The sequence below is a fragment of the Myxocyprinus asiaticus genome, chromosome 2 (genome assembly GCF_019703515.2).
Source record: "Myxocyprinus asiaticus isolate MX2 ecotype Aquarium Trade chromosome 2, UBuf_Myxa_2, whole genome shotgun sequence".
Lineage (NCBI taxonomy): Eukaryota > Metazoa > Chordata > Actinopteri > Cypriniformes > Catostomidae > Myxocyprinus > Myxocyprinus asiaticus.
In genome coordinates, this window is record NC_059345.1 from 3,632,208 (window position 1) to 3,645,716 (window position 13,509).

Sequence of the window (13,509 nt, forward strand, 5' to 3'; positions counted from 1 at the left end):
ACATCATTTGGTGAATTACTGCTGTCATGATCGCTAGAACATGTACACAAATATCTCCTTTTAACAACATTGTTTACCACATGCTGTCTGGCAGGCAATTAGTGAAACTTGATCACACGGGATGTCAGCATGTTGTTTCCTAGAGTTCCAGTATCGAGAGTTCCAGCTTTGGCCACTGGGGGCAGTGTTTTGAATTTCGATAAGCACAGACCGATTTGAGCCAAAGAAGTCAACCTACTGTTTCTGATTTCAATGTGAGATCAGTCTGAATAGTGCTATTTTTTTTTTTTAAGTAAGGCTCAATCTATAATAAGCCTAATTTAAATAGAAAGAAGGCGTGTTTGTGCTGAACAAGAATTTACTTTATTTTAATTAAACAATTATAAAATAAATATATATTAGAATATTTGTTCAATATCATATATAAATACATTTATTTATAAATATTTTACATCAGTTTCGTCTCTGCCTTAAAACTCCTATGGTATTGAAAAATGGCACCTCCCTTTGGTATTTGCGGTCATTTTTGACCGATTTTTTTTTTTTATGAGGATGATGATACCATTTCATTACCACAATAAAATTATACATTTATTTTGGGATTTTATGCTATTTTTATCTTATTTATATGTACATTTCAAAATTTTACCATTAATTTGTATATACAAATATGTAAATTTTTGAAAAAATTAAAATTAAAAATTGTTTAAAGTTTAAACATGAAGAAAATATAAAAATGTGGCATAAATTGGAGGTAGATTGCTGACATCTGGTGAACAAAATATAAATATCATGACTTGAATACCATGTCATGCCAGCAACAGCCAGTAGATGGCTGTAGCCACCTGCTGTGTAGTCTGATGGCTTGTTATAACATCATTTTATATTTTATCACAAGATATGCATTTGGATATATATTTAGACACTATCAAACTATTATTTGTCAAAGTTTAGCATTTTAAAATTGATTTGAAGTTTTTGCAGTTAATGTCATTATGCTTGCAATCAAACCTGACCATGGTGTTACAAAGAGAAGACACAGAATAAGCATTTTTCTATCAATAATTTATTTCATACCAAAAAATGTAATCATTCAATGTAAATGCATAATAATGTCAAGAAAATGAACATCAAGGAACAGAAATTAACTGCAAAATTCTGAAAATTCAACTAGAGTATAAAACAGATGAATCTGAGTAAACATTTTGCAATTTAAAACTTTCTATAACCATTTATTTTGAGTGTGTGTTTGTGTGTGTGTGTTTGTGTGTTCTGCATTGTGAGCATGTTATCGTCTCACCCCTTCATTTTTGAGTGTGTGTGTTTAGCATTGTGACTGATTTTTTTTTTTTTTTTTTACAAATGTAAAAAAGAAAAGCTGTGTCATAATCTCACCAGTCCATTTTTGTGTGTGTGTAAGCGTGTTTGTATGTGAGTGGGTGTGTATGTTTTGCACTGAGGATGTTTTAGAGTCTCACCCTGTAATTTCTGTCTGTATTTGTTTTGTTTTTTTTGTTTTTTTTCTGCATTGTGACTGATTTATTGATTGTATTTGACAGATAAAAATAAAAATTCCTCTGTTTTTATGTCTTTCCCATTCATTTTCAATGGTCGGTCAATTCTGACCGCGAATACCAAAGGTGTTGCTTTTTTTTTTAACGACCACTTAGACGTATCTAATCAAGCCCAATTTTTTTTGTCTTTTAAGATGGTCTTGTACTGTTCAGTTAAAGGAAACCATTTTTATTAAATCAGGAAAATGCATTTCGGTCAAAAATGACGAACACCATAAAGCGGGTGCTTTGTGAATAAAACAGCAGTTTGTACTGTAATACAGCATGCTAAAGTTACGCAACCATTTACTAAGGACAGAAATTTACGTGTTCACAGATGCGAGTGCTTGGCCAACGCGTTGCCAATGCGCTTTCTGGTTGAACATACACGACGTGCATTCTTGCATTACTGTGGCGGTTACTGTAGTACTCAAGGGGGCGATAGAATTACCTTCAAACGTCTGTGCCATTAAAATGGATTTGATGTTATTCTGGTGAGTTGCTATAAATATATTGACTTTAACTTACTTCTTCAGCAATATTCTCTTCGAACTGTTGCACTATCATGACAGTAGTTGACTTGAAAAACAAAATTTACCATAGAAGTGGACAGTTCACACTAATGTACACTATAGCGCCACTTGTGGCAAAGTTGAGGATGCAATGCGCACTTATTATTGCCATCAGACACATTTTGGAAATGCAGCAGCGCACAAAATTATGCTTGCGTAGCTAGAAACTATGCTTTCACGTACTTGTGCAAAGTTTGTTTCTGCCTTATTGTATTTGTATGCCCTATCAATAACTATATAATACAATTGCACCCACTTTAGATTAACAACAATAATAAAAACAAGTTGTAATGCTTTTTAATGTTCAACAGTGAAGATGGGCTGTGTTCTAATTCCACAATAATCACTGATAATAATCACTCTTGAGTACCTTAGAGGAAGAGGAGATGACATTGGCTGACTCAGCAGCAAACTATCATGAGGGGAAAGCTGAGAAATACAAGCATAATGACACATTGCATAATCATTACAAGAGAATTCTCAGACTGCAAATATGCCCCATATACTGTATGCCCAAAGAACCACATACCTGAATAAGAATTCGTGGTCTTTGGGCGGTAGGGAAAGGAACTTTGTGCATAAAGTGGGAAATGTGTCTTTAAGAAAGAGAACAGTAGATATTAGGTCACGTTTAGTAAAAAAAAAAAAGCATGCAAAAAGGCATGGAAAAAGTGGCCAGTACATTCTTCAAAATTTCTCATTTTGTGCAAAGAAGAGAGAAACTCATATAGGTTTGGAACAACATGAGGCTGAGTAAATAATGACAGAATTTACCTTTAAATGTTTTTGACAACACAAAATACTTTAACACCACATATTTCCTTGCATTTAAAATTTCTGTCCTCTAAATTAAGTAATTTGAAATGCCACAGATATATTTAAATAAGAGTGCATTGAGGTAAATCGTCTAATTATACTCACTTTTCTATAGGCAGAGCATGAGGTCCAGATATGGAATAGCGGTAAAGGAAGGTGAGAAACTTCTTAAAGACATCAAAGAAAGGCCAGTGCGAGAGGACACAGATGCACTTATTAGTGTGCATGACTTCTGAGGTCCCCGTGGAGCATGTGCTAATAGTGCAGGAGGATTTAGTCATTTGTGTGGCTTTGGACTCCATCATTTGAAGCTGTTTTCTTTGCATGTCTGTTAAATGTTCTTCTGGATAGGCCTCAAAAAACTGCAATGCTGCACCATATACCTGCATGACCACACATACACAAAACACAATATAAGGGGCGTTCACACTGAATGCGTCCTTGCACTAAAAATAGAACGAATACAGGACAGAGGTGTCTTGAGGTGTGTTTATAACAGTTTAAGTTTTTTAACCCTTTAATGCGTGGCCGTTTTGCCAAACATTATTACAAACCTCAGGACTTTAGAGACCCGGCACTTATATCTATCACAAATGGATCTACAAAATGCCCATCTAGTGTAAAATTTTCAAAGCATTTTTAAGACATTTAGAAAATACTGTTGTATAATAGAATATATTCTGATATATTTTGATGTTTTATTTTTCATATATCAAAGAGATGATGCAACAAATGATAGAACAGGATTCATTACTTCCATACTGAAATTTTTTGAGACTCAGCTGGCTGTTAAACACATATTGAGCTACACACACTGCATGTATTTTTTCAGGCACTTATTAATTCTAAATAAACGTACAGTACAACTTATATAATTTCAGTAGTACACCCAAATGACAATAGCCAAATCACACTTTTCTGTTACACTTGCTATAGTTAACTTCCATGTTGCTTCTTCGTAGAATAGCAATATCAAATGTAAATCAAGTCAATCACTGAAACATCAGCACCAGCTTGAGTAACAAATAACATGTATAATATACAGTATATGTACCCGGATACTGTATGGGATACTGATAATTCACCATCATTACACAGAAAATCGACATGATTCAGTAGTAATTTGTATGAATATGGCTCTCATTTGTCTTGTAATAAACAAAGAAATAGATATTCTATGATAGTAAGCTTAATTTATATATGAAATAATCATAAAAATATGATTTATAGAAGTAGAAATATTCAGTGGCAAGAAAAATTATGTGAACCCTTCGGAATTAGATGGTTTTCTGTGTTACTTGGTCATAAAATGTGATCTCATCTTCTTTAAAGTCAAAAGTATAGACAAACACAATGTGCTTTAGCTAACAACACATAAACAATTATAATCTTTCATGTCTTTATTGAACACATCCCATTAAACATTCACAGTGCTGTGGAAAAAGTCCAGGCGAAGCAGCAAAACAGCCCTAAATCATGATGCTCCTTCCACCTTACTTCACCGTTGGGATGATGTTTTCATGTTGGTATGCAGTGCATTTTGTATGCCATACGTAGTGCTGCGTGTTCTTCTCAAACAATTAAACATTAGTTTCATCAGTCCACAAAACATTTTCCCAACAGCGTTGTGGAGTGTCAAGTAGGTCTTTGGCGAACTTCAGGCATGCAGCAATGTTTTTGTTGGAAAGCAGCAGCTTCCTTCGTGGTGTCCTACCATGGACACCATGTCTGTTTAATGTTTTCCATATAGTAGACTCATAAACAGAGAAGTTAACCAGTTCCAATGATTCCTTCAAGTCTTTATCTGTCACTCTAAGGTTCTTTTTACCTCACTGAGCATTCTGCGGTGTGCCCTTTGAGTCATCTTGCCTGAACAGCCACTTCTAGGGAGAGTAGCTATAGTACTAAATCGTCTCCATTTATAGACAGTTTGTCTAATTGAGGACAGCTGAATATTTAAGCTCTTCAAGATAACTTTTTGTTTCCTTTCCAGCTTTATCCAAAGCAACAATTCTTGATCGTAGGTCTTCTGAGATCTCTGTTTTTGCGAGGCATGGTCCACGTCAGCAGATGTTTCTTGTGAATAGCAAACTCAAAATGTTTGAGTGCTTTTTATAAGTCAAAGTAGCTCTAACCCACACCTCCAATCTCTTTACATTAATTGGATGCCAGGTGTGCCAACTCCTGACTGAAGCTTTTGTTGATGTCATTAGTCAAGGGGTTCACTTACTTTTTCCAACCCACATTGTGAATGTTTGAATGATGTCTTCAGTATGTACAAGAACAATAATTTGTGTGTTATTAGTTTAAACAAATTGTGTTTGTTCATTATTGTACTTAGATAAAGTTCAAACCAGATTTTAAGAAAAATGTATACAAACACTGTAAAACAAAATCCTGTTGTTTAAAAAAAAAAAAAAAAAAAAAACTGGCTTGTCAAAATAATTATGTATAAAATACAATAAAAATGTAAACAATTTTACAGAACAACCTGTAAATTTTACTGTTTAAAACTGTTGTACGATGGCACTGTAAAAGAATAATAATAATTCTGTTAAATTTACAGTAAAAAACATCATAAATTTGATATTAACCTTCTGAAACTGTAAAAATCTGCTTTTTATTTTTATTATATATTGTTCATCACTGTAGTAATTACAGAAGAGCACATGATGACATGAAGTTCACCAATAGTGGCTCATTCAGGAGCAATGACCAATAAACATGTAGAGACACACAAACACTAAACACCATCAGGGTAACACATGTGAAATTAAAATAATGTAATAAACATGTAGAGACACACAAACACTAAACACCATCAGGGTAACACACGTGAAATTAAAATAATGTAATAAACATGTAGAGACACACAAACACTAAACACCATCAGGGTAACACACGTGAAATTAAAATAATGTAATAAACATGTAGAGACACACAAACACTAAACACCATCAGGGTAACACATGTGAAATTAAAATAATGTAATAAACATGTAGAGACACACAAACACTAAACACCATCAGAGTAACACACGTGAAATTAAAATAATGTAATAAACATGTAGAGACACACAAACACTAAACACCATCAGGGTAACACATGTGAAATTAAAATAATGTAATAAACATGTAGAGACACACAAACACTAAACACCATCAGGGTAACACACGTGAAATTAAAATAATGTAATAAACATGTCAAGACACACAAACACTAAACACCATCAGAGTAACACATGTGAAATTAAAATAATGTAATAAACATGTAGAGACACACAAACACTAAACACCATCAGAGTAACACATGTGAAATTAAAATAATGTAATAAACATGTAGAGACACAAACACTAAACACCATCAGGGTAACACACGTGAAATTAAAATAATGTAATAAACATGTAGAGACACACAAACACGAAACACCATCAGGGTAACACACGTGAAATTAAAATAATGTAATAAACATGTAGAGACACAAACACTAAACACCATCAGGGTAACACACGTGAAATTAAAATAATGTAATAAACATGTAGAGACACACAAACACTAAACACCATCAGGGTAACACACGTGAAATTAAAATAATGTAATAAACATGTAGAGACACACAAACACTAAACACCATCAGGGTAACACATGTGAAATTAAAATAATGTAATAAACATGTCGAGACACACAAACACTAAACACCATCAGGGTAACACATGTGAAATTAAAATAATGTAATAAACATGTAGAGACACACAAACACTAAACACCATCAGGGTAACACACGTGAAATTAAAATAATGTAATAAACATGTAGAGACACACAAACACTAAACACCATCAGGGTAACACATGTGAAATTAAAATAATGTAATAAACATGTAGAGACACACAAACACTAAACACCATCAGGGTAACACATGTGAAATTAAAATAATGTAATAAACATGTAGAGACACACAAACACTAAACACCATCAGGGTAACACACGTGAAATTAAAATAATGTAATAAACATGTCGAGACACACAAACACTAAACACCATCAGAGTAACACATGTGAAATTAAAATAATGTAATAAACATGTCGAGACACACAAACACTAAACACCATCAGGGTAACACACGTGAAATTAAAATAATGTAATAAACATGTAGAGACACACAAACACTAAACACCATCAGAGTAACACATGTGAAATTAAAATAATGTAATAAACATGTAGAGACACACAAACACTAAACACCATCAGGGTAACACATGTGAAATTAAAATAATGTAATAAACATGTAGAGACACACAAACACTAAACACCATCAGGGTAACACATGTGAAATTAAAATAATGTAATAAACATGTCGAGACACACAAACACTAAACACCATCAGAGTAACACATGTGAAATTAAAATAATGTAATAAACATGTAGAGACACACAAACACTAAACACCATCAGGGTAACACACGTGAAATTAAAATAATGTAATAAACATGTAGAGACACACAAACACTAAACACCATCAGAGTAACACATGTGAAATTAAAATAATGTAATAAACATGTAGAGACACACAAACACTAAACACCATCAGGGTAACACATGTGAAATTAAAATAATGTAATAAACATGTAGAGACACACAAACACTAAACACCATCAGGGTAACACATGTGAAATTAAAATAATGTAATAAACATGTAGAGACACACAAACTTGTACTGTATATTTTACAGTTAATACTCATTAATCAATTAATGTTTTATTTTTCTGGCATTTTAACAGTCTTTTACCATTAAAATTACAGATATTTTTTGCAGTGTAAATGCAGGTAATTCCAAAGGGTTCAAATACTTTTTCTTGCCACTGTATATTGCAACACTGTTACATATCTTGGGTCACTAAAGACCAAATAGACTTTTGGTAATTAAGCAATTAGAAAAAAATATCTTTTGCAATTTTGGCATTTCTTTTTATTGTTAGATGATTTATAAGAGAAAGGTTGAGGAACACTAAAGAAGTGTGGGAACAACTCCAAAAAATGGAAGTGGTAAAGGAGGTGGAATGAGGTCCTGGGTCACTAAGGACCCGAGGCACGCATTTAAGTGTTAACTTGACATGGCATCTAATAAAATGCTGCGCTCCAGCACGAGACGCTGGAAAAAAAGAGAAGTGGAAAACAGATGCAATCAATTGGAAAATGAATGCAAAAAAACCAACAAAAAAAACGCGTTCAGTGTGAACAGCCCCAAAGATATCTGACGCATAACCAAAAAAAAAAAAATACTGAATTTACATGGTGATCTCTAAATCTCGTACTATTTACTAGGTATTTTAAAGTCAACATGAGACCCCATTTGCAACCCAATGTACCTCCATAATGTGAAATATTCCAGAGTGAAAGAGGATTTTCAATGGAAAAAATAAATGTATGATGGAACTTGAATTTTTCAATGTGAAATTGATTGAATGGTGTAAAAAGGGCTTAATGATGTCATCTGTAAAGCAAAGTAATATTTTTTTAGAATAATGTGCAATGATGAATCAAGCACAATAAGTCCAGGAACATGCATTAGGAAAGTAAATAGAGATCATATAGATTTCATGTTGACTTCAAGACTCACGACATCCTGAATTTGCCTTTATATCAAACCCAGCGACATCTGAACTCACTTTGTCTCCGGATGCTCCAGTCAGAACGAACGTTGAGAAGGTGGGGAGGGAGTACTTGACATGCGGCGACCAGCGCTCAACAGTGACGCCCATCGGCAGACAGAACATCGGGACAGACTCGGGCAGGGGAAATGATATGTAGTCATCTTCGGGATAGCGACTGAGCAGCTCTACAAAACATATATACACTAAGCCTTGTGTTTGGTGACAGGTAAATGAATAACAGCTGAGTGTTAGGCCAGCAAGAATGAACCATTATAACCGATTATAAGATAATCTATTACATAAAGATGGTGGTTTAGTTTTTATATATGTATTTATTTATTAAAGGGATATTTCACCCAAAAAATGAAAATTCTCTCATCAGTTACTCACCCTCATGCCATCACGGATGTTTATGACTTTCTACTGTGGAACACAAATTAAGATTTTTAGAAGAATATCATAATGCAAGTGGACGGTGGCCAGAACTTTGAAGTTAAATGCAGCATAGAAGTAATCCATAAAACTCCAGTGGTTTAATCCATGACTTCAGAAGTGATATGATAGATGTGGGTGAGAAACAGATCAATATTTAAGTCCTTTTTACTATAAATTGTCCTCCCTGCCCAGTAGGTGGCGATATGCACGAAGAATGTGAATCGCCAAAAACAAAAGAAGAAGAATGTTAAAGTAAATGTGAAAGTGGAGATTGATAGGACTTAAATATTAATCTGTTTCTCACCCACACCTATCATATAGTTTCTGAAGATTTAAGGATTTAACCACTGGAGTCTTATGGATTACTTTTATGCTGCCTTTATGTGCTTTTTGGAGCTTCAAAGTCCTGGTACTCATTCACTTGCAATGTATGGACCTACAGAGCTGAAATATTCTTCTAAAAATCTTAATTTGTGTTCAGCAGAAGAAAGAAAGTCATACACATCTGGGATGACATGAGGGTGAGTAAATGATGAGAGAATTTTCATTTTTGGGTGAACTATCCCTTTAATAATATGTTGCTTTATATACTTACTTTTGTATTTTTTTTTTTTTTGATCGTCTATAAATAAAACATATCATGCAAATGTTTAAAAGTGCACAAACCTGCTTTATAAGCAATGGAGTTGGTTTTAATCACAGACTTCTTGACGCAAAGATATACAGCTGGACCCCACTACAGAAAGAGAGACAACATGTAAAAAACATTTAAAAAACCAACCAAAAATTTTAATATTTTAAATCTGCCTGAACTCTGAATTCTACAGCTGCTATAGTACTTTCTTCCCTGGAACACAAAAAGAGATGTTAGGCCTCAGTCACCATTCACTTTCATTGGATGGAATCAAGATGCAATCAAAGTGTATGGTGACTGAGAATGGAGTCAATGATGACATAATTTTCATTTTTGGTAGAACTACCCTTTTAACTGATTTATAGACCTTCACAGACTGTTACACGATAAAATGGTGAATTTTGAAATTGTGTGTTACTTCAATAGAGCATGATTATGAATCATGGTAAGGCATTTTACCATACTGCTGCTGAGGTTCCTGTTTACTTTGCAGAATGTATGTGGCGGTGTTTCTCCTTTTCCTGGTATAATGATACAGATGTCTGTGACGGCTCGTGAGTTATGGCTGTTGGGTGCTCGCTGGTAGGTGATGTAGATGCATTGAGAAGACGTGCCACTCAGGTTGGCAGGGCGACCATATGGTGTTCTCTGGATAATATGATATCCTTGCTTAAGTCTCTCTTTCCATTCATATATAAGTCTGTGAGAGAGGAAGAAAAGTTTATAGGCCTTATTTATAGTTTGAATACTTGGACAATTTGCAGAGAGATCTGACAATAAAATGTAGTTTCAGTCAACAGTTCAACGCTCCTATTCTATTCGGTCATTTTTGACCGAAATGTATTTTTCCGATGTAATAAAAATGGTATGGTTTATCTGAGCAGTACAAGACTTGCCACTTGCCACCTGATATCTGTAAATCAGCCACAATTCAGAAAACACACACACACACACACACATAAATAAGGGGGGAGGGCCAAGACCAAAACACACCCAAAATGCAGCACACACACAGAAATAAATGGATGAGACTAACACAGCCTGAAGGCAGCATGCAGAACACAACATACACAAATGCATGTCAACACACTATCACGCTCCAGGTCAGGTTCGACTGTAATCATAATGTGACATTATTGCAAAAGCTGACACTTCAAAACAGTAAAAAAAAAAAAAAAATGCTAAACTTTGGCAAATAATAGTTTGATAATGTCTAAATTAAGGCTATCGATTTAACGTGTTAATTCAGTGCGATTACTTATATAAAAAAATAATGCATTAAAAAATGAATGCAATTAATCATGTCCCTGGCCCATAATAAGGAATATTCCTTCTATCTGAGCCATTCCATCTTGTAGTACCACCTGTTTTCTCCAGGGGGCATTAATCGAAACTCCAGCTGTGTAGGCAACGCACAGCTCAAACGGACAGAGAACAAGCTACACTCAGGGGCGCATTAATGCACAGGCTATACGGGCTGAAGCCCAGGGGCCTACAACTCGCGGACCAGTGAGCCCATGGGCCCAGAGGTACCTTACAGTGCCCCTGACCACACTTATCGAGGGCAGACAACACAAGATGAGAATATGTTCTTGTGTTCAAAAACACAGCTTGATGGAGCGCAAATCCGAATGCAGGGATCTCAAGACGTGTTTTTCTAAATTTCAAACTTCGTTTAACTTGACACAGCGGCCTAAAATGTTACGTTTATAATGTGAAGCAACTGAGACGCTGCAAAAGCGTCCATCTGACGCATGTGTACATTGACGAGTCCTTAAACAAGCCCTTACAATAAATCTTGGACTGATTGATGAAATCCATTGCAAAATGGATTGCTGTGAACTGTAGAATAGGCTTATGCTCAATAATATGGAAATAAACAATATATTGCATTCTAAAGCCAATTTCTGTGTTGTTTTTTAATGCTTTACTTGTGTGGCAAAATAATGTAATGCATTTTAATTTGTATATTTTTTTTTATAATATATATTTTATTTAGAATGTATATATAACCATTAATAATTATTTAATAATTATATATTGAATTATTGTTATTTGAGGGGTTTTCTCAGTCTCTCTTAACCCATTCATGGCAAAAAGCACTCAAAAGGGTAGTTTTCAATCACATCTCGCAGAACAAGCTGCTGGATGACAATCAGTCAGGCACTCCACCGAGTCTGCCCTGTTGTCTTTCACCGAGTTGCTAAGACAGGCGAGAGCTGGATCCAGATCATCCGTCCTAATTATACTGGACCTTTCTGCAGCCTTTGACACAGTCAACCATCAGATCCTACTCTCCACCCTCTCTAATCTGGGTATCACAGGAACTATGCTTGGCTGGTTTAAGTCCTATCTCTCAGGTAGGTCCTTCAAGATAGCCTGGAGAGGTGAGGTGTCCAAGTCATATCAGTTACTTACTGGGGTACCTCAGGGCTCAGTGCTTGGGCCACTTCTCTTCTCTATATACATAACATCACGGGGACCCATCACTCAAGGACATGGTTTCTCTTACTACTGCTACGCCGATGACACACAGCTCTACTTGTCTTTCCAGCCCAATGACCCCACGGTGACTACTTCGATCTCGGCCTGTTTGGAAGACATCTCGGCCTGGATGAAGGAACACCACCTGCAACTTAACCCTGCAAAGACTGAGCTCCTCGTCTTTCTAGTCAACCCTGCCGTTGAACACAACATCACCATTCAGCTGGGTTCAACTACAATAACGCCTTCCAAAATGGTCAGAAATCTAGGAGTAACCATCGATAACAAACTCAATTTCACAGACCACATCTCAAAGACAGCACGATCATGTAGATTTACACTCTACAATATCAGGAAGATAAGACCCTTCCTCTCTGAACATGCCACACAACTTCTTGTTCAGTCACTTGTCATAACTAGACTGGACTACTGTAACGCTCTCATTGCAGGCCTCCCTGCATGTGCAATTAGACCCCTGCAAATGATCCAGAATGCAGCAGCACGTCTGGTCTTTAATGAACCAAAGAAAGCGCATGTTACACCACTCCTTGTCTGTCTTAGATATTATTATTTTGATGCAATTGAAACTTTGACATGCAGCATTTTTCATACTACTATCTCCTTAAGATAAATCGCTTATGTTGTATTATTCCTTTTTAATAAGTCACTTTGTATAAAAGCATCTGCCAAATGAATAAATGTAAATGTAAAATGCAAATATTTATGTATGCAATTAATTCTATTAATCAGGGGTGTAAATTAATTGAGTAAAAATACTTTATTATACTTAAGTATTATTTTTTGGGATTTGTACTGTACTCGAGTGCAATTTAAATGGAATACTTGTAAATTTACTTAATTACATTAAAAAATAAAAATTTTACTTTTTACTCCTTACAATTTTATTTAAACTTGAAAAGTACTCATTCAATTTTTGCAGATCATTTTCTTTCGTCTTACTGGACTGAAGCCGCCTTTTCACTGCATCTGACAAATGACAGATTGACAAACGACAGAGTGTCGCATGGCGGCTGTGTGGCGTTCCAACCATCTGTAGAGGCAGAATTTCGGCTCTGATTTGAGCTTCGGATACGTTGAAATATTTGTGTGACTAGACCATATGTGACCGCCCGACTGAATGTGATGTAATAATTCAAAACTATGAGCAGGAAGTGAGAAACCCTGATGGTTTTTCTCCTAAACTTTATTCTAAATGCCTGAAATGATCATTCACGTTGCACATATATATATATATATATGATAATAATGATAATAAAAATTATGAAATTTGAGTAAATATTAATTATGAATTTTATTGAATTCATCTATCTGCTTAACAGCAAGGCTTGGTAGCAAACCTCAG

At 35.0% G+C, this 13,509-nt stretch overlaps 1 protein-coding gene across 1 annotated transcript in view; it reads right to left on the reverse strand.

The window, feature by feature from the left end:
* Positions 1 to 13,509, reverse strand: part of LOC127450197 (C-myc promoter-binding protein-like) — a 54,445-nt gene that overhangs the window by 32,630 nt on the left and 8,306 nt on the right. The window contains exons 3-8 of the mRNA XM_051714072.1: positions 10,122 to 10,362; positions 9,695 to 9,764; positions 8,609 to 8,778; positions 3,047 to 3,324; positions 2,655 to 2,721; positions 2,496 to 2,554 (exon numbers count right to left, since the gene is read on the reverse strand). Of these exons, the coding sequence (XP_051570032.1) occupies positions 2,496 to 2,554; positions 2,655 to 2,721; positions 3,047 to 3,324; positions 8,609 to 8,778; positions 9,695 to 9,764; positions 10,122 to 10,362 (885 nt within the window). The remainder of the gene's footprint in view (positions 1 to 2,495; positions 2,555 to 2,654; positions 2,722 to 3,046; positions 3,325 to 8,608; positions 8,779 to 9,694; positions 9,765 to 10,121; positions 10,363 to 13,509) is intronic.